Genomic DNA, 25,141 nt, shown 5'->3' with positions numbered 1-25,141 from the left:
AATGCAATTTTCCGATTGAAAAAAAAGTCACAACTGAAATTAACCAAATTTCTGCAGATCAATATGTCAACTTACTAGTATTTAATATGACCAAAATCTATACATGGAATTGCTATGCTGTTTCCGCGTTTTCAATATTGGAACGAACTTTTCTTACACCATTAATACGTCAACATAGATCACGATTCTCCACACAGGTAAAATGCATTAGTTTTTGGAAGATAAAGCTTGAAAGAATTTCTGTTTGTCAAATAAAACGAACTGTATACTCTTTTTGATTTTATTTTCCGAGCTAACATAAAATGCAACAATACTTTGTAAAAACAGAATAAATATATTGATGTTGGCATGCTGAAAATGAATTGTAAAGAAAATTGTTAAATGATGAAAGAGATGGAGAGCACAAGATATACAAGTATGTAAATAATTATTTAAATTAGTATTTTATATAGTATAGGCAAGGAGAATATAAATTTCCGGTATAAAATAAACATGAGATTCTATTTGTTTTCAAAATCAGACTAGGTACGAATTAATAGAAAATGTATTTTAGTGAAAGTAAAAGGGGCCCATGACTACTTTCATACATGGTGTTTTGATTACAGTGAGTAAATTCATTATGTACCGTGATTATGAATGCGAATACGGACACCATCGCTGAGAAGAGCAGAACTTTACAGTGGGTAAAACTACATACATGCAAAAGGAGGATTAAATGAAATAGGTAAAAACCTTTGTAAACTGTTGTAAAATCATACAACATTTTTAAACAACTTGGTACAAGATTGACATCAAAATATATTTTTTCAACTTCTATAAATCATTTCATTGACGAATGAATAGTATCTATAGATGTTAACATTTTCTGGCACATTGGGGCAGCTAGAATGAATGAGTTTTCTAGGACTATAAATACTGCTTTAATCTAAAAAAAAACACGATTGGTAAATTTCATTTCTAATAACATATTTCCAGTTAAGGAGGCCTCTGTGGTTAATGTCGCTGAATTCGAATCACCTGCCCCTCACCGTGGGTTCAAAACCTCATTTGGTGTGTAAATTGTTTTGAGTCAAGTTTGTTTACCAAGCCAGTTGCCAGCCTAAAATGAAATAATTCTCTGGAAGGGGGAGCTCCTTGGTCTTCCTCCACCACCAAAAGCTAGAATGTCGCCATATGATCTATAATTTTGTCAGTATGACGTTAAAACCAACAGAAAGAAACATGTTCTGTTTAAAACATCTTACGTAGACTTAAAGACTAGCAACAAAATGACAATGCTATATGGTATAATTTTAAAGTAATGTTTCAAAGTATGTTGGAAAAGTTTGTGTTTTTGTGTGTGCGGTGAGGGGTGGGCTAATTTCAGGCTTGCCCTCCCTTTATATTTTAAGATCCATCTCCTGTCTGTATTATATATCACTCATGTATATTTTATGTATATTGTAGTTGATGCGCCAAAATAAACCTATCTAACTAGATCTGTCTATTATCATATACACATAATTATGATTATATTATTATATTTTACATGTAAAAAGGCAAGGCTGATAATTAACCGAAAATACACTTCCCGCAACTTTTCGAAAAACCTGGCTTTCGAAACTTTATTTGCAAATCATACCATATAGGAAAAGGTCAATAGAACATTAATTATACATATCATGAAGATATCAAAATATATAAATATAAAATGTAAAATATGTAGTAACATAACAAGCAACTTGTCAAGCAAATTAGTACAGATGTCCCTTTAGTATACAGAATTTACTGGTAGTGTATATTCCGTATTAGGTAAACTACACACGGTGCAACTCTGCCGAACACGACGTTAGATTAAAATTCTAAGACATAAGCCAATGACGTCACCTTGTTAATTACATATTAGATGTGACGTTGAGTAGCTTTTCTAATGCAATCTCAGGTTTTTCAAAGCGTTACCAATTTATATTGGCGATTAAGCGAGGAAAATATTAATGGTATGATAATGATAATAATAATGATGAATATTTTTGCAGTTCTTTGGCAACAATACATAGGCATATCTTCTTGGTATCCCTTGACTATACCATCTTATACGAATACTGATAGCGATTATCTCCCTTCCTTTACCATAAGGCAAGATCACTGCGGAGAAAATTGTCAAGTTTGCTGTGACATATCATATGAATTTCATTTCTTGGATTTCCTAGCTTTGATGAAGAGGATGACGAAAGCTATCAGTCTGTAGGCAACCAGCATTGCTAGAAGACAGCCGACATCTATCCATCGATTGTCCTGAAAAAAAAAACAACAACAATGATGTGTACTTTCTTTCTGTAATTGCTGGTTCAACAGTGTGTTTCAACACTTAGATTTTATGGGTAATGTAGTCCAAATGCTGTATGTCGTAAAATACCAAAAACAAACTGATTAGCTTTTATCTCGTTTGGTTAAATGTCGTTTTAAACAATATTTAAGAAAAGATATTTTCTCTTTATTCAGACTTCACTGGAAATGAAAGACAACACGCGCGATCCATGGTTAATTTGCGGATCATATTCTGTATCAATTTGCTAATGGCATATTCTATAACGTGATCCGTGGTTAGTTTGCCGATCATATCAATTTCGAACTAAACAAATATTTTTATCCTATAAACAGTGACACTCGATTTAGAACGATGTATTTTTACCTTGTCAAAATTGAGGTAGTTTATCACTTGAGTACCACTTTTGTACAGGCATGAACTCTGTGAATCTGACGATGTACTGTTCCCTTCACAGGCTGTAAATAATGTATATAGGGTTTGAAATGATTAATGGCGGTTCCAAGTCTGCATTCTCATTGGTCAATGCAAGTTCAATCTTACCCACTGATAATTGGAACCTCAAACACGATTGTACAAGTAAACATGACATAATTACATATTATTAATAAAAACATTTCACTTCTTCAGAAATCGGTTCTGATATGAGCATGTGCAAGGGTAAGGGAACGGTTATTACTCCTATTACATTTCGCAAGCAGCGATTTCCTGCAAATGTATGTATCTTATTTTAAGCAGGGTATCAACACCATTTAACCACTTGAAGGCATTTTCTTGAAATCAGTATCGGATTCAAATGAAACTAGGACCATATATCCGCATATGACACATTTAGTGTTTCTTTTTTGACAGTAACTGGAATACGCTTTAAAAGTCAAAACAAACAATCATAGAGTATAAATTTAAAATCACAATTTAAGTAGAAAGTAATGAAAAAAAAGGTTATTGTATTCTCTTACCTATTGTGTCGATATTATCCCATTGATTTATAGCAATTAGTTCGTAAGCGTAATTGAACCAAGACAAGTATTCCAGCCAGATAAAATACACTGGTATAGATCTGAATAATGATATATGTATATTATATTTTCATGGAAAACAATAGCAACTGTTTAGAATTATAATGAGTAACATATTTCGTTATGTTATTAATTTTGAAAATTGTGAGCCATTATAAAGAAAGAATCAACAGCAAAAAGTGTAGTTGAAAAATATAATATATATTGCAATGTTGTTTGAATTTTTTTTAAATACCAAACAATTTCTATCATCATGATACATTTGTTCTGGAAATATTTATGCTGTTTAAGAGCTTGAAAAAATAACGTACTCTGAATTTAGAAAGAATCCGCCAAACATCAGTAGCGGAATCATGACTGTGGATGCAATGACCAACGCAGTGCTCACTGAATTAGCGGCAGCCGATACAATATAACCTGAAATATTCAAACATAGGTAGTGGAACCATAAATAGGTTAGCAAAGAAGCAATAGCCAACGCAGTGCTCACTGAATTAGCGGCTGTTATTTCAAAATGATAGTAAATAACCAAATGTAAGTAACGGCCAATGCAGTGTTAGCCAAATAAATGGGTGTCGAGATATATGTCCCTGTGTATTAAATTTTAAAAGCTGTATGTCCTTTAATCTTCTCTTTTTGTTTCATAGTCTCCCATGACCTCGACCGTCATATGACCTTCATCTTCATACGTAGTAAAACCATAATAAAGTCCGTCTGTCTGTACGAACCAGATTTAACTGTTTCGCCTATAGCTTACATTAATACCCGATTTAGTTAATACTCACACTCAGCAATTGTTGTGGTAAGATTTATAATGTGACATATATATAGATGATTTTAAACGTCATATGACCTTTACTTTTAGTTCTACAGCTCTCATTAATGACTAGATAGATTTAGATAATATTCACACTCAACAATCCTTGTAGCAAGACCTACAAACTGACCTACATATAAATGACCATAATACGACCTTCAGCTTCAACTTAAAAAAAAACTCAGTAAAACGACATCTTTGGTCATACATCCGGATGCATGATTTTGCGTTTTGAAAACGCAGCTGCTTGTTCTATTTTAAATTGAAAAAAAAACATTCGTGAGTGTTACCGGTGGTAAAACCGACTTAATTATAATTCATGATCGTTAAGTGAGAATCCACCTTGGTGTATTGGTCAAGAAGGTAGGAGTGTTTTTATTGCCGATGTGGCCCGGGTCCGATTCCCGACTCGGACACGTTCTTTCCTTTATTTCGCTTTATTAAGATAGATGAGAAACGAAAACTCTTGTTCTGTTCATAATATAACAAGACTTCATTTTCAAAGAAAGATTATTTTAGCCAAACACTGGAGTCCAGTCCTTTTTAACTTGAAGTATCACACATATTTCAACACTTACCGAATGACACAGAGGTGTTGGCTACTAGAAGAATGACACCTGTAAACACAAGGAAGGCTTCAACTGTTGCATACAACCCTGTAAGTAAAGTTTTATGTCATTTAGATTTGTGTTTGTAATGTTTATTATAAACAATCCACCTGCAAATCTATTATAATTATTAAAAAACTGTGGGAACATTTTTGTTATTTCTTTTAATTTTCTTGTTATAGCTAACTTCTTAATTAATACTACACATTTCATCAAATTAATGGAATAGTTTTAACATATTTACTCTTATACGCTCAATAAATGTTCTTACATTATCACTTGATATTTTGACACTGATCTCTCTATTTTTAAGCAAATATTTGAAATTTCACATACCTTTCAAAAATACATTGTCACTAACTTATCGAAATTTCTGTTTCAGTGTTTACGACTTCCACTCATTTTTAAATAGTTACGGTAACAGGTTTATGTGTATGATTTTTAACGTGATTTGGAAAGAAAACCATAACAAGACCCAAAAACGTTGATTTACTTTTATATCTAACAATTTAAAGAACAAGGAAAGACTGACAATAATTTAATTCCATATGAAAGCCATTATCAAGCCTTTCATAACGCTGAAAGAATGTTTAAATTCGGACCACTATTGAAAAAGAAATGGCAGTTTGAAATTTAAGAAAATTGCTGATCATGGAGGTAGCAATTTAGCAATTTTATGTGTTTATGACGTCATTTACACACTGCTGAATTCTTTTTTTTTCTTTGGCAAATAACCTTTTAAATAGATAAACTTTATATGTTTCTTGAATGCAATATGTAAAACATATTAATTACTTTCATTATAGCTTGAAAACATAGAGAAATTATTTTACAGAAATAAGTAAATACAGTTCAAATATGTGTCTAGAAATTTAATAAATCCGCCATTTTGTGTTTTTGTTGCCATGGAAACAAAATGGCCGCCATTGTGATCAAATATTTAAATGCTCATAACTTTCTTATTTTTAAGTCGATTTTGAAAATTCTTTTACATCTTTAAATGATTAAAGAATTCAGCAGATAGTATTAATATCAAAACAACATTGCCTTTCTATTTAAGTAAGTACTATTTATGTCAAACCAATTCTAATATTTCTGTTTAAAAGTGATATCTATACAAATGTTTCATTGTGTAAATAAGTTCACTGTTTATTTCAGTCTTTTCAGAAATGGAATGAGGTCACAAAATGAATAGAATGTTATAAATGTCATCTTTGATTTTGTTGAATTCTCAATATATTCCTGACATCATATTGTGCAAAAAGTACAGCAAATTTTAATAATGTATTTTCAGTTATTTATATCAGCAAAACTTCAAGTGTTGCTTTAATAGTTTGCCGAGTGCATGTAGGCTTCACACGGGAACAAACAGTGTGGGAAGGTCATTTTGAGTAGCGCTCAGAAAGCATGTGGAAATTACCTTTAAATGTTATATATAGAATAATCAAGTTTTTATAGCAATACATTTAGAATCATGTCACTGTTACTGAATGATATATAGCATTGTGTATTCATTCTGAACCTCTGATGGATGAGAATATATTAAGCGATTTGAATTTACTCACATATTTTAAAGATGTATGCTAGAATGTTTTTATGAAATGAGATTTTGAAAATGTTTACTTGAGTTTTATAAATGTAACACTTACCAACCATCCAATAAGTTATGGCACAAAACATCACCGGAATTATAGTATAAAGCGGCAACTGAAAAATAATAAATATATATTCTTTTCGGTACTTAATTTTACAGTTCGCTTCTAAGCATTGTTTCCGTTTCATTATGCCAGTTCGCTTATTCATCAAAATACTCATTTATAACGTGTATGAATGGTTACAGTAAATATAATATCGTACTGCTCTTTGTGAGAGACGGAATAACTTTTTTCTAATACCTTGGTATGTAGGTTTGTGCAATGGTCCTTTACCAAGTTCATTCAAATCATACCTTTTTGATCAAAATTTGTCCCGTTTGGGGGTCACTTTTGTATAAAAATTGTTCTTGTCTAACGCCTAAACCTTGAACGGAAAAATGAGTGTATTAAAGGGAGCTTGATGGCAGGATGCTTCTGGTCAAGTTGGATTAGATTGCATCAAACGGTTCACAAGAAAGCAAATTTTAGTACAGGGACGACAGACGATGGGCATCCAGCGATCCTAAATATGATACTGAAGCATGCCATTTTAATGGTATTTCAACGAGAGCCTTAGACAGAAATAGCTACCTCGGCAAGACTTTTGCACAGGAAATAGATGTCAACTCTATACAGACCAGTCGCATACTCCCGTAAAAATATTGGTGTTTCCAACGGGAATGACTGAAAATGAAAAACAGTTTACATTGTTAACTTTACATGTTACATACACGATTATCAGTGTTTATGATCAACTGTCTCTGAAAGCAAGTATAACGTACTGTAAAGCATCTGCAACCAAGGAACAAAGTAAGTTTGGTGGATTCTTTCCGAAGCATTAAGACTCTTTTGTTAAGTAAACGTGAAATTATAACAACCATACTTTAAATGTAAATCATATTTGAATAAAATAGGAGTGAACATACTTTAGGCAAGCAATTGCAAATCAAATTTTGACTAGATGTATGTCTGTTAGACACAGGTGTCCCCATTTACTGTAATTGTATGGTAACAAATTACTTGTTTACAGTGCAAGACTAAGTAAACTTTCAAGTTGCAGGTTGGTAAAAGGTAAAGGTAAACTGTATTTAACGACGCAGATGATCAACAGACAGCATGAGCTACAAAGCTCTTGTGCGACAAACATTGCATCCAGTAATAGAAACTTGGTATATTAGGGATACTACGAAACAATATCAAGAGACGCAAGATACGATAAACTGAAAGAGTCACATGACATAAATTATATTTGTTTTACTTTTTGGTTGGACCAGCAAATCCCAAATAAAACCTCAGGTGCATAACTGACTGAATAGCATTCATTAAACGTTTTATGACTCTAGGTAAAATTATGTACGTCACAAAGATATGTGCTCTTTATGCATATTTTGACTAAGTCAAGGGCGATAACTGTAATCGTAATGAGTGAAATCCTTAACAAAAGCCAGTGTGCTGAATAACATTCCAATAACTTATGAACACACTGTGTGCGATATGTGCGACACAAAGTTCGTCGGACGGTCGAACTGCCAGATGAACAGACGGATTGACAAAGACAAATCTAAATGGCCCCATCCCACCCAACCCTTTAATTTACAAGGATGTCAAGTCGTTCTTATAAACATTGTGGCTTAGCTTACATTCAGGACTCCGAACAAGTTCGACATAGTCATGTTTGTGACAATAAGAAAGAGAACACCGTTGATGTTCTGAACTCCTTCCTGATCAACGTCTAACTGTAGATAGATCAATCCAAGGATAACAGATATTATCTGAAAAGGAATATTATGATAATACAGACAAACTTGTTTGTGAAGGCTTCGCATGAGAGTGCCAGAAATCTGTCCTTTTCTGCAAGTGTCCTTTATCCAAATATTGGAATATAGGTGAAATGAACATACATGTATGTTATGGTTTTTAATTGATGTGAATCTCTTGTCACAGGTATCTTATGCATAGGTTTAACTATACGTTGTTAAGATGGCTCGAACGTTCATATTAAAACTTAATTATTATAATATTATTTTTGTTGAAAAAAGAATAAACACCGGGAGTTGCAAGAGGAACATTTATGTTATAGAAATAGTTTAATTCACCTTGTAAAACACATGTATGTTTTGGCATTGAGAAATGCTTACAACTGAAGCTGCAAATATTAAAGAAATGTTCGTGTACACTTTTTACTGATAAAAAGGCCCCTACCCATAAAAATATATGTCTACTAAACCTTACCCGAAAACTTCACTTACACACTACATATAAATCTACAGGCTGAATGCTTCCGGTTCCGGTTTCACAGGTACATTTTGAATGTGTAAACAGTTGCATTGTTTCGCATTTTAGACCATAACAGTTAATGACATTCTCTTTTGTTAAATGGACTGATAAATATTTTCAAGGAACGTTGATGAATGAAATTATTGTCTGAAAGGAATGAGAATTTCAAAAAAAACAACTTACGATTGTCTGTGCAATGCGGACTCGGAAAACCATTGGTTCTCTGATCGTTGTTTTCCACGACCTTGCAAATACCGCATGAAACTGTTGAAACCACGATGCTTCATACCTGTTAGTGTATAAAAGATATGACAGATCTGTAAGTGCATCATTAAGTAAAATAAAATTAAATATTCACTGTTGCCATGTACCTATCATACATATGTATCATATGGGCCTCTGACCTTCTGCTTAAATGTAAATTCAACTTGAAAAACTTGTAAATATTTTGTAAAATAAGAGTAATGCAGAACTTTGTACTTTCTATCATACTCACATAATATACATTTAAATCATACAGATTTTTGTTTCACTTGTTTTACCCCATTCCGACTTGTCTGCTATGTCTTCCACTGCGGCTTTTCATTGTGGCTAGCCTACCTGGTTATGGTTTCACGGGAATCTACTCTTACCTTATAATTTTTGCCACGCAGTTATCTATTAGAATTGCACTGTGGCGTTCATTTGGGTGAGTGTTCGGTTTATTAATAAGGCAGAAAAATATGTATGCCAATTACCTTGACGTACTAGTAAATGCTTCTTCGAACTGAAATTATACATATATTTCAATAAATATAACATATATGTGTTTGTTAGGCATGGGAAAATGAAATAAACATTAAATAAACTGATAGGAGCATGTACACCTCTTTGGTTTGTGGTGTTAATGTAATATGGGATAAACAATGTAGATCATAATTATGGTGACGGCTCCTACTTTCAGTTACTACAGATGACCTCTAGATAGGTCTACATTCGTGGAAGGGCTTCTGGATAGAACAACTGGCTACTTGATTAATTTAGTTCTTAGTGACATAACATTACTACTTTAAATCACCTTAAAGACAAATAATATGTATTCTTTATACTGATCAAAACTTGTTTTGTGCCAATATTATAAAAACGACTTAGAGTTTTTTATTTAGCGTACCTAGCGCAATATATATTGGTGGCATTAAAAAGTTCAACAAAATCAAAATATGCCATCATATAAACATAATTATAGCACTGTGTTGTTATATTTTCTATTCATTTTTAATCATAAAGTATATTAATGCTTACTATACATAAGTCCGCTTTATCGCTACTGTAAGGCGTGAGGGGCGTTGCATATTCCATTTCCTCTCATGCACAAATTTTACCAAACCGAGTCTGCTGTTATTTTTACAAACGATGAGCGAAAAAAACATAACAAAAGCAAAATAACGTCGTTGTCGAGTCATTTAGAACATTTATTATTTGTCCAATATTGACCACTATTGTTTTTATATTACTTACAATGATTCCTGTACGTTTTGGATTGCCTGCAACCTGTTTGTTCTCTGCTAGTATTGCTTTTGCATTAGCCGTGTCACTGAATTTGTCACAAATTGCCTGAAAATATTGTAATTTTTTTTCAGTTATCAAACGTCACTGGAGAAAAACAATTGCACTTACATTGAAAAGACATTAAGATATTTTTCGTGACGTAGATATGGCCAGTGGTTTATATGTCGTGCGATAACATCCGCAGAATGAAAGTCACGAAAATGTGTGACCAAATGTCCATTAAAATTCAAATTACCAACCTTTAGAAATCTTTCTTAGTTGATTATAAATGTAAGTAAATTCTAAATAGAATAGTGGCATATCACATTATATAACAATTTTAGGTATTATCATTATCTAGCAAAAAAGGGGCAAGTTAACAAAATAAACACAATCACACACGGCATCATAGAAAAAATATCTGGCTGTAGAATGCCAACTATGTTTTCAAACAATTAGCGGATAGCTCTGTAGAGAGTTTCAAAATGGTGTAGGCATGAAAACAATCTTTTTTGATTCCACATTTTGTTTTCGAAATTAACATTAGCTATGGTTCACTGTTCATCACGTCAAGTTATCATATTTTTCTGATTTATTTCTCGGGTAATCTGATAACAAATTGTAGTCCTTGAAATTTCCAAGAGTTGTGTATGAAAGTAATAACTGTATTTCCAGGCTCTACCTCAATTTTCTCTTTACATTCCTTCTCCTTTCCAGGCACAACAGCCATTGTCATAATGTAGAAATCAGCTGGGTTGTAGTTCATTGGACAAGGGTAACCGATTCTGTAACAAATAAATATTATACCAGATGTATATAGCGCCCTTTCCTTGATAACTTGTGACCCGTTCAAATGCGTTTCACATGGCGAAATATACAAATAATAACTTAAATGAAAAGTTCAGTAATATTGAATTACTTTTTGAAAAAAATAAATCACACATTTTCGTTCCATTCTGCTTACACCCAGCAGATAGCTATAAAACGATAACACTTAACGATAAACCCCAAAATAAGAAAAGAAGACAAAGTTCCCGCAAATATAGTCACTTATATTCGGCTAAAACTTAGTAACGATTTGTCAACTCTAAATGTTAAATCTTATTAATGAAGATACTTTGGAAAATACGAGATTGTCGTTAAAGTTTAGATAATATTTACATACCCTTTGTAAAAGCTTAGCGCCCCCTCTGCATCTCCAAGGAAGGCAACTCTTCCCTCTGCCATTACCAGAACACTACAAAATACGTCGACAGTGCAATCTAAAACGTCTTGCTATCTTTCAAATATATAATTTATTGTATTCTTTAATATTTTCCTAAATATTTTAATTTACTTAAAGGTGGACTAGGTTTAAATGGATATTTTAACCGGGGATGTTTGAAAAACGGGACAGTTTCAACTTTATACACTGAAACCTTGTAGATATGTAGCAAAGTGTAAGACACTTTCAGTGTGGACCTGAAGTATCTCTGTCATAGGCTCGGACTACTTCAACATAACTGAAACAATTAAGTGACCATATTGAAAGACAAACTTACTGGTGAAACATTGCGAACACTTCGGACGAAGGTTGATGGATGGTACACACTACAGTTTTCCCTTTGTCTGCCATAGTTTTAAGAGTTTGTACAATGTTTTCTGCCATGAAGGAATCTAGCCCGGATGTGGGTTCGTCGCAGAATAAAAGCGGAGGATTCGTCAAAATCTACAAAAAATAAAAGTAAAAAAAAAACTCTTGTCAGGATTGACTGGAGAGGCCAGCTATATCAATTACAAAAACAAAGTTAGAGCGAGAAGAAACTATATCTTGCTAGAAAGTTTTGGTAGAGAATTAGCAATCTCTGGGTTGAAACGACCAGTACTGGGAATTACGTGATGTGCACGGCCGACACTTTATCTCCCTTCGGCAGGATTGTCTTAGATATTGCTACATAACCTGTAACATGTCATTTACATTTCGATTTTATCAATTCCACTATTGTCTTTTACACAGCAGCTTTTTATACACTAACAAATCTCTTTATATACCTCGGATGCAAAGGAGAGTCTTCTCATTTCACCACCGGATATGCCCTTGATTCTACCGGGGTTGCCAATTATGTTGTTCTGACATTTCTGTAGACCTAACTCTTGTATAACCTCATCAACACGCTCAAGTCTTCTATGTCTTGGTACTTCCTTTTCCATCCTCAACAACGCCTGTAAATTGCGACGACAACAAATTAGAATCTAAAAAATCCAGTGTGTTGTATGTGCTTACTTCCGTTTTTAGCTCGACTATTCATAGAATAGTAGAGCTATTGGACTCGCCCATGCGTCGGCGTCCGCGTCGGCGTCGGCGTCCGCGTCCCGATTTGGTTAAGTTTTTGTATGTAAGCTGGTATCTCAGCAACCACTTGTGGGAATGGATTGAACTTCACACACTTATTCACTGTGATAAACTGACTTACACTGTACAGGTTCCATAACTCTATTTTGCTTTTTTACAAAATTATGCCCCTTTTTCGACTTAGAATTTTTTGGTTAAGGTTTTGTATGTAAGCTGGTATCTCAGTACTCACTAATGGGAATGGATTGAAACTTCACACACTTGTTCACTGTCATGATCTGACATGCACAAAGCAGGTCCCATAACTTTATTTTGTTTTTTTACAAAATTATGCCTCTTTTTCAGCATAGAAATTTTTGGTTAAGTTTTTGTATGTAAGCTGGTATCTCAGTATCCACTAATGGGAAAGGATTGAAACTTCACACACTAGTTCACTGTCATGATATGACATGCAGTGCAAAGGGTCAATAACTCAACTTTGCATTTTACAAAATTATGCCCCTTTTTAAACTTAGGAGTTTTTGGGTTAAATTCTTATATGTAAGCTGGTATCTCAGTACCCACTAGTGGGAATGGATTGAAACTTCATACACTTGTCCACTGTCATGAGCTGATAAGCACTATGCAGGTTCCATAACCCTATTTTACTTTTTTACTAAATTATGCCCCTTTTTCGACTTTCTTATTCATTCAAGCGACAAGGCTGTTAAATAGTCGAGCGTTGCTGTCCTCCGACAGCTCTTGTTATTTCAACTGTTATTTCAACTGTATATCTGTTACATACGACTAACTATAGTGTTTTTGGACTCCTTACTAGGTTTGACCTGTTCCTAGCAAGGAAATGACATTTTACCCACAAGTAACACTGACAAAGGATTGACTTCCTGTTTAGAAATGTTGTCATTTACCTGTTGAGCTGTTGAGCTAGACAGGTAGTTACTTAAAATGTAATACTGTTTTGAAAGAAGAGTGTATATGATAAAATATATACCGTAATACCGGAGCTTAAAATGGGCGATTGGAAAGATATGCAAAATCAAGGGTGGTATTATGTATAAATATTTGAATTCCCTACTAAATGAATAATGTCAGATATTAATAAAACAAGATTTAGCTCACCAAAAGGTTCCTTCTAGCGCATATTAAATATTCTTTTTAAGGGATCTTTGATAAAACAATAATGAACAAAGTGTTTTGTTAGTTTCCGTGCATTCTTATCTATTTAGGAATATTTAAAGTTATTTCACACAAACATTTATTTAACTTAAAATAATAATCAAACACCTTTAGATGAGCGATTCTACCCAAAGAGTTATAAAAATAATGTATTTTATACTTCTTTGTTCTACCTAAATATTATCAGCGGACAATAAATAATACCATCACTCTATCAAAATTTAGGGAGCCATTGTTGACAGCTGTCCTAGTGGCCTCATTCTAATTATCAAAAAATAAAATGGCAGAAAAGTGCTGCAAAATGCCCGTAATTGCATCGCATGATGGTTACTATCAGTTCCAGAACTATGCCAGAAGAAAAAAGGCTTTTATATAAGTCGGCACCTACAAACTACTGGATTTGAAAAAAAATGCGTACAAAATGTTTAAAGCTTAAATCTTACAAAACAATTAATCAAAAGGCAGGGAATTACAAAGTTTGAAATATTTTATTACTCAATAAAGTGAAAAAATGCATTAAACAGTTCTGGATAAAAACAAGGGAAGTAATTGAAATGTTGTAATCCGGTGACGGTACGTCTCGTGCAATAGCATTAACAGACAAGCGAAAAATCTCGAATTACTTTATAAATACAGAATGTTGTGATGGTAATACTTAAAATGTCAAAAAGTTGGTATGAAATAAAATCGTAAAAAGAACCTTTGGAAGCAACGAATGCAACCGAGAAGGATAATAGCAGTCGATATTTTTGGGCGGGAGTCTAATTTTAGATGATGAATATTCATTTAGTTAATCTCGATTCTACATTATGACATGTTAGATTTAGGAGTTAGATAGTTTAAATTATATTATTGTTTTTTTTTTGTAGGTCTGTTATTACGTAGTAGTATTTCACTTAAGATCGACATAAAGATGCGTAAAAACACATTGGCAAAGAGGCTATTTGTAATGAATATGCATGAGTACAAAATGGCGGCGCCCAACTGGAATTCGGATGCCTTTGATGATACCCTTGTATCCATTACCTGCTCAGTCAAGTGTGACATGTTCACCATAAGTGTTCCTTCTCATGAAAAGGAACAGTTATTCCTAAAGTCTCATTTTTTTCTGTTTGGTGCCAAGTTTAACCAGACAATTTTATCTAGTGTATTTGGAAATAATGAAAATTACATTTTTCACAGACTGTGAAAAAGAAATAAAGTTTTGATTTCATAATCTCTTTTGTAGTCTTCGTTGACAAAACACGAGTTAAACATTGAGTTATAGATACGGGTTGCTTCACATTCTTGCCACAGCTAAACAACATAGAAACAAAAATATTTGCAGAAGTCAGAACAAAATTACTATTTTATTTTACAATCCTTCAAGAGAAAGAGTTGGGTGGGCGGGGAGGTGGTAATATCTACCCTGAATGTTAGATGTTCTTTCACTGTCATTGTTGCTATAAATAGATCATCCTGCTGCACGTAGGCCGAGATATTCCGAATACCGGTCCCTACGTCGATACCATTGACTTTTATGTCACCGGAAGACGTCAAAGTTTCAGCGTTTATTCTCGATGTTAGAGTATTCAGAAGGGTCGTCTTTCCGGAACCACTATAAAATCATGTTTTTAAAAAGAATGTAGTAATTATTGATACTGAAACATCCGTTTAGGAGCTATGTTTTTGTGAAAAAGCATTTAATCTATTTAAACTGAGAATTGGCGTTGTTAATGATAACAATTGGCGGTCTGTTTGCCAATTCTGGAGACAAGCAGGTACAATGCAATTCGCTTCTTTAACTACAGGCTAGAAGATACGATCGAATCGGAATTACGATTTATATTATTTAAGAATTACTTTATGCAAAATTATTTCATATGATACAATAATGGAACATTAATGACAAAGTCTTACCTTGCGCCTATAATTGCCAAGAGAGTACCAGGTTTCACGTGTCCATACACTGAAAAAATATAGAAAATATATTTACTGAGTCGAATCATCTTACACATGGCAGAGGTTGAAAAGTACAACAATTAGCTAAATTGCGTAAGTAAAGCGGCCTTTCTTAAATGCTACAACATAACCGTTATTATGTTGGTATGTAAGTTTCTTAGCGAGTGCTTCATACGAGACCTCAAACATCATTTCAATCTAGACATATAACAGGAAAATACATAGGTGTATACAGACAGGACCCATTTCAAATAAGTGCATTTACCATTTCTGAGAACTTGTTTAGAGGACATATTCTGGTCTGAACCTCGACAACACACTTGATTCTTCGGATTGACGTAAACATTGACGTTTTCCCAGGACAACGTGACTGTTTCCGTGGAATCAACCATGCTATGCTGGGCTTCGTACCTTAAATGTAAAAAGAAACCTTCATTTTAAATATTGATTTAGATTCATTTATTTTTAGAATAAATGTTTCATGTGGAAAGACACCAGATATAAGGTCATCTTATCCAATGTGTTAATAACTGAATGTAAATATTAGAAAACAAATATATTTCATGAATCTACCAAAGTCAATTGAAAGTCATATGTAATGGCCCTAATGACTTCCGAATAACCATTATTATAAAAGATATAAAGTGGTCCAATGTATCGATTTTTAACATTTGAAAACCAGAATAGATAGATAAGATAAGATAAGAAATTTGTTTATTAACGTGACCTGTGTGAGCATATAAAAATAATAACATACAATATTTAACAATTAAACACACCCGGCCCAATGGGCCTATAAGTCACCAATCAATGTAATACAAAGAACATGCGTAATGTCACATGAAATGAGCATTTTTCTGAAACTTTAAAGAGAGATAATCAATAATTTAAATATCACTCCTACAATAACCAACATTCATTCCAACAACTAGAGTTACAACTTCACCAAAAGACTTCGAAAATGCTGATAATTGAGACCATTAATAAATGAGTCGATCAGGTTTTATTTATTAGACTTTTACTGTAAATCTACGTTAAATATTGAGTTTTAGAAATGGCCAGCATGTCGGCCATCTTGACAAACTTAAATTTTTTCTCATGAACAAAAAATGTTAGTTATGTTTTGATAAACATTTATGCTCAATTTGTTACTTTTCACATTTTTGGCATTTTCTTCTGGTATTTCCTGTTACGAATCGATCGGACTATTAATACATGTTTACATTGGGGCGTCGTCAATTGATCTTTAACTTCCTACTTAAATCAATCAATTACTGATAGGAAGTATTTTGTTTTCAACTAAACTTTTTTATCCGTCAGTTTATTTTATATATCTTTTAAAACATTCAAATCTAGTTAAAACTTCGGCCGGTATAAAAAATCATATGGATACACATAAAATACATTTTAAAAGTTATCTGCGACGAAAATAAATACCATGTAACAATCCTGTATTTTAACTTAACAGATGGTAACCGTCCTATGTTTTAAACTAGGCTATTGTCTTCTCGCATAAAATATTTACAAGTAAATCGGGTGCAAATGTGGTAGAATAAAACATACTTTTATGCATCGTCTGAAAGTTATACATGTAACCAACTTGACTGATCACGAATTCTATTTGCAAAGTTGTAAACAATAGATGTTATATTAGTGCTACATCACGTTCCTTATCAACATTTCTGTAATATTCTCCGAACTTTATCGCGTGCGTTTAAAGTCCTAATTTACAACTTTAGTAATATGTTAATTCAGACGTGATATATATGATGTCTATCTAATCAATATTCTAACTAATGCGTGATGTGTAATATCCGCCGATAGAAATTATAACTTAAATGCCATTCAAAGATGTTTTACTGTAAGTCCTTTGGACGAGATCAAATTGTGAGGCCCCAAGATTATATGTGCTATAAAAATTTATGTTCCTATAATTCAACGTCAATTAGTGAGGCGTGATTTATCCACTTTCCTCGGTGTTTACCGCAGTATTGTTATGAGCTAAAAGTGCAGATACGCCTCGATCCATAAAGTTGATCTATAGATTTGTAATAATTTTTTTCTGATTTGTTTTTTATCTGAGTAAACATGAAGGAAGAATAAAAGTCTGGCCAGACTGCGCGGATGCGCAGGCTGGTCTGGATCCATGCTGGTCGGAAAGCCACTATGTTGGTTTTGTCATGGCGCGGCTCAATTTGCCTCATTGAATATATAGACTAGATCTGCTAGACCGAGTTTTTCTCTGTTGAACATGTCATGGAAACAGAGAAAATATGAGACAAATCATGTTAGATATTTGTATCAAATACAATATATATCTATTTTGTTTAGAGCGAAAACAGAAATTGTGAATTTCATAGATATATCAAATGTTACAAAAAAAACCCAACTCAAGTTGCTTTAAAAAAACACCAAAGCAGCTGCCTTGATGTGCCTCAACGTAGTTACGGCACTGGAAGTATTAAAGACCCACCAATACACGTGGTCTAGTTTTTCCTCCCACATGAACTTGGTGCAAATAATTCTGGTAATACTGGTATAATACAATTGCTCTACAAGATGACAGGTGGGCAATCTATGCCCTGTTTTCACAACTTTATCTGCAAACTTATTCAGCCCTTCTCTTCTCAGTATAGTTTTATAAACATAGAATAAACTATCATACACTATAGAAACAAAATTTAATCTAAACTAACCTTAATAAATGAAGTATCGGACATACTACTACATTAATTGAATAATATATTTAGATATTAAATACATTGTCTTAGCCTTATATCTGTTGCTGTCAAATTGTATCTAGGTACTTGTTATTTCTCATTTCTCCATACAAAATGTGATTATTACCATCTGACATGGAAATACAATAATCTAACTAAAGTACTTGATCTTCTAAACGAAGATCTGAGAGTGACCCATTCACATTCGTCTTCTGTATCTTTTGGATTTCCAATATTGCAATTTTTATTTTCGCAAATCTATTTTTATTTGAACCAATCAGAGGACTTGTTTCAACAAGCATTCAGCTGAATCATCAAAACAGCGTCGACTGTCAAAGAGTAAGAAAAATATGAAGTTAGCCCGGGGCTCAAACCAGGGAGACATCGCTTACAGGGCAAGCGCCCTACCGGCTGAGCTAACTGGCTAACTGACACTTTACGTGACCAAGTCCGTACCATGACCATGATTTCTCTCAAAACACGAGGACGTAGTCATAAGAATTGTAAATATGAAAAACAAAAACAAAAACAGACTAAATATAGATTTTTAAATCTTACAAAATGTTGTAAGTAAGCCTTCTGATTGGCTAGCGGAAAGGTCGTCAGAACTAGGCTATCAATAGCACGTCACTCTTCAGATCCTAAGCGTAGCATAATAGGAGATGTACTTAAGCCAGAATGGTAAATACAAATGATTACAGTTATTTTGTGACGTGTCTTTAAGGTACTTGACAATAGCCACTACTGACATTGACATTTTATAGGAAAAAATACAAGTATATATAACTCTCAAAATATACTAAGCATTTACAATTGAAGCTCAAACAAGAGTTACGAACCGGACATGAAACAGACCCTATTAACCTTTGACTTGACTTCTAAGTGTAAACTTGACCTTGGAGCTAGGGGTCTAGGTCTTGCACGTAACACATTGCCTCAAAATGGTACACATTTATGCCAAGTTGTTTCACAATCTCGTCATGGATAACAGAGTTATATACCGGACACGAAAAAGATCCTATTAACTTATTACTTCTAAGTATGACCCTGACCTTGGAGCAAGGAATCTGGGTCTTGTGCATGACACATTTTCTGATTATGGTTACCATTTATGCCAATATATTTCAAAATCCCTTTGTAGACTGGACACATAAACAGACCCTTTCACATTTGAACTCTAAGTCTGACCTTGACCTTGGAGCTAGGGGTATGGGTCTTGCCCATGACACGTCGTCACATTATGATAAACATTAATGCAAGGTTACGAACCGGACACGAAACAGACCTTATTAACGTTTGACTTCTAAGTGTGATCTTGACCTTGTAGCTAGGGGTTTGAGTATTACACGTGAAACGTCGTCTCATTCAGGTTAATATTTATGCCAAACTATTTCAAAATTCCTTCACGGACAAGAATTTAGAAAGTTAAACAATATAGTGTAGTGTAAATAAAAAGTTATTTGCTAAAACATCGTTAAAAGATGTAAAGATGTTATTGATAAATAAAAACCTAAAATTGTATCAATTGCTTTTGTAAAATTCTTGAAATAGAATATACTTAATAACTTAATAATAACATAATATATTAACAAAACCTCGGAAGCACCGAGGACAAGGCAAATAGTGAATATTGCAGACTCGATTTGATTGAGACCGCACTAGCTCTAGTTGGTTTAATCTGTACAATAGTCAGCAGTGTACATGTATTTAGATAATTTACATCCATGCTTTGCACGGAATGTCACGGATCAGAGTGATAGACTGGCTATATTCATCACTACAACCCGGTAAACTGTAGGGAATCTAAAGTTGTAGTATATTCATGGCATGCAAGCTGGCAGAACCTGTAATTGAGCAGACAGAGTCTGCATTGAGCAGAAAAAACAGAGAACGAGCAGGCAGAGCCAGTACCAAGCTGGCAGAACCTGTACTTGAGCAGACGGAGTCTGCATTGAGCAGAAAGAACAGAGAACGAGCAGGCAGAGCCAGTACCAAGCTGACAGAACCTGTACTTGAGCAGACGGGGTCTGTATTAAGCAGAAAGAGCAGAGAACGAGCAGGCAGAGTCAGTACCGAGCTGGCAGAACCTGTACTTGAGCAGACAGGGTTTGTATTGATCAGATAGAGCCTGTGCTGAGTAGACAGAGATTGTTCTGAGCAGAAAGCAGATAGAGCCTGTGCTGAGCACATAGAGCCAGAGTTCAATATTTTACGGTATACATTTACAATAAACATGACTGTTAATTCAATAAAATTATTAAGCTCAACATGTTCTAGTCATTTAATTATAACCTACATTCCCAAAATCATTTTTACCCATATTGTTTCATTGCTTTAATCCGACATTGCTTTATCTTCCGATATTAGCGTTCATTTTAGTTCATAGTGTTTTAACTGTTACTGGGAATACTTAAACGAACCAAAACGGCATGAAGGTATGATTAATGTCAGCGATTTCAAGCGGACAACACTTTTAGAGATGGAGCGGGATCTGACCACTTTTCCCTCCTATTCACATGAAATATCCAAAAATAAATGTTATGTAACGAAAGCGATATCATTTTTTATGAGAGGAAAAGAGGACTCATGTAGTGCAAGAAGATATCATCGCATGTAATATGAATCCATTAATAAATTGCAGATTGAGTCAGCTGACATTTTCGTACATTTTAAACATGCCTTAAATTTCATATCACCAGATATGTTATATTTGGCGTATCTTTCAAAACGCTTTTAAATGTCGACAAATATTACTAAGTCAGTTTGTTTTTGTTGCTTTAATAAGTACAAGAATATCAAACGATCGTTGTCTGTCTGTCAAGTGGATGGAGGACAGACTTATAAGCCACTGAATAATTATGAAACCGTTTTATGGAAGTACGATAAAAGAGTAATCTTAGACGAAAAAACAAAACAACAACAAAAAATCATATTCAAAATACTACCCTGCCTTTTAACATCTATAACAGTCCTACGTTTTAAAAGCAAAGGCATTGACCTCGATATCGTTCAACACGAATTATATCAGAAAATTATTGCTATATTTCTCAAGAGGGCCTTTAAACTTAGTTACTGATAGATTATAAGTTATGGAAACACAGAAGAATAATGTTGTTTTACTAATTTTTCCATTCGAAATTAAAAAGCGTTGTGCATTGGCCAAGGCCGCAAGAAAATGTTTATGTCCGCGACGTCCCGGGTTCGACTCCCGACTCAGGCAGTTGGCATCTTTAGATAGTTTAGAAACAAAAACTCATGTTCTAATGTTCATTATATGACCAAACTTCAAATAAAAATCATTGTAGGCAAAATCTTGAAGTCAGTGCCTTTTATGTGCGTAAAGTCTTTCCGCAATAAACGTCATAGTTTTATAGGTCTAGACTAAAAATCTCTTCAGGAGCTTGTACTCTCAATAAATATGGGTTTTCCTGACGTTGGAGCTACGATCGTTGAAAAACTTAAAGCTGGACAAAATTTAACCCGAAAAGTTTTACCTTAAATACACCATTTTTGTATCCGCGCTTAAAACTTATAACAATTAACAAGATGGTGAAAGTTATGACTGACTTACTCGAGTTGAAAAAAAAGTCGGGAAAAATACCCATAAAAATGTACACCAAATATGACACATCACTGTTGATAGACATTCGTTTATCTTCCAGGATCATTAAATATTGAAAAAAAAAATGTGTTACTAGTTAAACTTCTCAAAGGTGTTTATGAGACGATTGAAACGGCTAAATGGCCATTTTTTGGTTGGAAAAATACATAGTTCGACATCGCTAGGAACTGTACACTTTCAATCTAAACACATATGTAACAACGGTTACTTATAGTTTAAAAAAAATTTATTGCTTTTGATACAAGATATGTTCATATTACATGCAATTACAAAATAGGGTGCATGATTCTTATTTGGTAGTCAATTGTATCTAAAATGAAGTATATTTTGGTCACAAATCAGTTTTAGTACTTTTTACGGTAACTTTGTAAACTGTTTTATTATAAAAAATATCGCAACCATTTCAGTATACTGTACACTACGCAATAAGATGGTAATAGTTTATCAAGAACTATAATATACAAATTCACGAGGCTAAAATGTTCAATTCGTTTAATAAAATCAGCCTACATACCTGAAATTATACCGAATAAAAAACAAATCATCAGAAGAGTTTTCCGTATGCCCATGTTTCATTCTAAATCATTATTAACCGGATATCAGACTTTAAGACCTGATGTCAGGTGTAACAAACGCACGGGCCCATACATAAGAGACAACCTTGCTTATTATATGGCATACCTAATCCGCAAAAAAGTACAATTGGTTACGAATTTACATATTCAAGTAACTATACACCTATATGTGTTTTGGATATTAAATTAGGCCAAATGACACATTTTATATGATAAAAATTGTTGTCTATCAAATTGTTTGAAATAATTGTATAACACTTACCCAAACTTTCTGCCATGGTGATGTCCTATATGCGGATGATGAAAGCTGTGTCCGTTATGTTTATTGGCGTCTTCCAATACATTTATGTAAACAGAATTATCATTCTTCTCGTCCGACATAGTTCCATTCAATTTTCACAAATTTTACTTAATAATGTACTATCCTTTCAGCTACCTGCCCAATTTCTCTAGAAAAGTGTAATATCGATTACACAAAGTTCATCTAAAATGTCAAGTCTGTCTAGAAGACTGTCGAATATATTCTAACCTTGGTTAATACAGTTGATATTAAGAAACACCTGTTTAATAACTAAGAAAATTTGTCTTTATTTGCTCAAAGTATATTTTCAAGTCTTAGTTGTTTTGTTACGGTAACCACGGATAGCCAAAATGTTGAAGACTTTGCCGGTCGGCAGTTTATATAGACAGACATTAATGGGAATTACGTATAATATTTCACGTTTTTATTAAACAATGCAAAGAATGCATCTATAACTTTTAACACTTCTGCTGTAATGTCTAATAATGGTCTAAAATAATGCGTCCTTCCTTTTAACCCACGACTGAAGGCAAATCAGGTGACACAGGTATAGATTTTTGATTCCTGTACCCAATAAGCATTATTTGGATATCAGATGACACGGGTTTATTTTTATGATTCTTGTTACACATGTACTTAAGTGTTATTTGATATATTCAAGACACACCAGAAAATCCATAAACATGATCAAATAACCGTTCTATCTTTTAACCAGGGAAATTATTATAGAGTACATATTACTGGTATCGTATAACTAAATCGTCAATAATATAACACAGTACAATACAATACGTTTTATGTTGGCATTAAACAGTTTACACCAACATATAAAATGTATTAATATCAGTTGTTTTCTTCCTCTAACAAGCGAATTCGTATTAGTACCACGTGACCGTCCAATACATTTCCGTATTGGATCAAATGTTATTTTCAATGTATATTGTATCGGACGGTGCGTCAACTCGACGCTAATGTAAGATTCCTCTTTATTATAAATTGATGGCAGTAACTGTTCTGAAATCAATAAAAGTAAAAGAACTTAAAATATGACATAAAATTCAGTTAGATTGTAAGTATTTTACCGACTTCGTCAAAAGCACTACATCGACCTTACTGAATAACTTACTTCAAGACTAAAAGACGAAGTACTGCTTTTTACAATTTGAACTTGGATTCGTGACCACAGAACTTCTCCCAATAACTTTATATCAATAAATTTTAAACAGCATATTATCAAAAGAATTCCGCATACATGATTATATAAACCACTAGATTCAGGACAAATAAAATACAATCTACCCGGGTTAAATAGTCGTTCTACCTTTTAAACTTCGATGATTCGTCCTTGTTTTTGTGGGTTTTTTTTGTTTCTCGAATGACATGAAAACAAAATAATTTATCAGTTTTTTTTTATTTTTAGTTACAATGATTTACAAAGCCACATCATAGTTAGGGTGATACAATCTGTCTGCAAGAAGCAGCTATTTTTTGTCGAAACTCTTGATCGCCCGTACACTGAACAATATCTTAGTCCAAGATGAACTCCTTGTCTTTTTTTTTTACAAATCCTTCTTTTTACTATTTTATATTCTAATATCATGAATATTAAACATTCACAGTGCTGGCAGTTCATTTCAAAATACAAATCGCTACCTCATTTTGAAGAATAATGTTAAAAGCGACAAAAATTTAGGAGAAAGGTAAGGATAACGATTGTGTAAGACTTGTAACAGTTTGTATAACTACAAAACTGCATCAAGTTATAGAGGTACTAGGACCTGGTTTTACTAATGATATTCGCATAGAATGTTACTTCATCAACTTTAACCATTTCTCTGAATTTTCCTACCAGTTTAAACAAAAGCTGTCTCTTAGAGATTCCTTCATGCTCCTCTAAATTGACAAAAACCTGTCTGCCAATACCTGATATACAGAATGGTCTCATGTTGGATTCTTCAAATAGAAACTATCAAATCTACTAGAATCCGAAGAAGATAGCTTACTTATATAAGTCTGTTCTTCACGCCTCATCCAATAGCGGAAGTCTATGGGGAGCCCTTTCTATAAAGTTAGGTTGAATGGACCAAGTGATACCAAATGTCCAGAAATTTTAATAACACGGAGTCCAAGTACGGACCTATTATTTACGGTCACCACAAGGATATCGACTAGGTAATCCTTTTTAAACATTAAACCTAATGAAGCAAAATGATTGCAGACTCGGTTCAGAATTAATGGAATATGCATTATTCCCCACGCTCCTAGCAATGACATACGCAAAACTCTG

The 25,141-nt window shown here is 33.5% G+C and overlaps 1 protein-coding gene across 1 annotated transcript; it reads right to left on the bottom strand.

Annotated features, from left to right (window-relative positions):
* Positions 1–272: 272 nt before the first annotated feature.
* On the bottom strand, positions 273–23,352 carry LOC123532669 (protein white-like). The gene is made up of 19 exons (XM_045314195.2): positions 22,816–23,352; positions 15,902–16,047; positions 15,595–15,643; positions 15,103–15,292; positions 12,219–12,389; positions 11,729–11,895; positions 11,353–11,424; positions 10,870–10,972; positions 10,158–10,253; positions 9,398–9,426; positions 8,844–8,949; positions 8,024–8,155; positions 6,975–7,067; positions 6,399–6,456; positions 4,720–4,797; positions 3,636–3,741; positions 3,265–3,365; positions 2,672–2,763; positions 273–2,274 (listed from the first exon to the last, which is right to left on the bottom strand). Exons 1-19 carry the CDS (start codon positions 22,932–22,934, stop codon positions 2,170–2,172), a joined length of 2,013 nt encoding a protein of 670 aa, XP_045170130.2. The 5' UTR covers positions 22,935–23,352; the 3' UTR covers positions 273–2,169.
* Positions 23,353–25,141: the final 1,789 nt, after the last annotated feature.

This window comes from Mercenaria mercenaria, chromosome 11 (assembly GCF_021730395.1).
Source record: "Mercenaria mercenaria strain notata chromosome 11, MADL_Memer_1, whole genome shotgun sequence".
NCBI lineage: Eukaryota > Metazoa > Mollusca > Bivalvia > Venerida > Veneridae > Mercenaria > Mercenaria mercenaria.
Note: the sequence above shows the minus strand (reverse complement) of the source record. Positions and strands in the feature narration are given on the sequence as shown.

Excerpts from the sequence above, each read along its gene's own strand:
- LOC123532669 (XM_045314195.2), bottom strand. The coding sequence starts at position 22,934 with ATGTCGGACGAGAAGAATGATAATTCTGTTTACATAAATGTATTGGAA. Across the intron at positions 12,390-15,102 it reads AAGAACATCTAACATTCAGG|GCGTTGTTGAGGATGGAAAA; the intron begins GTAGATATTACC and ends CGCAATTTACAG. Across the intron at positions 2,764-3,264 it reads GGATAATATCGACACAATAG|CCTGTGAAGGGAACAGTACA; the intron begins GTAAGAGAATAC and ends CATTATTTACAG.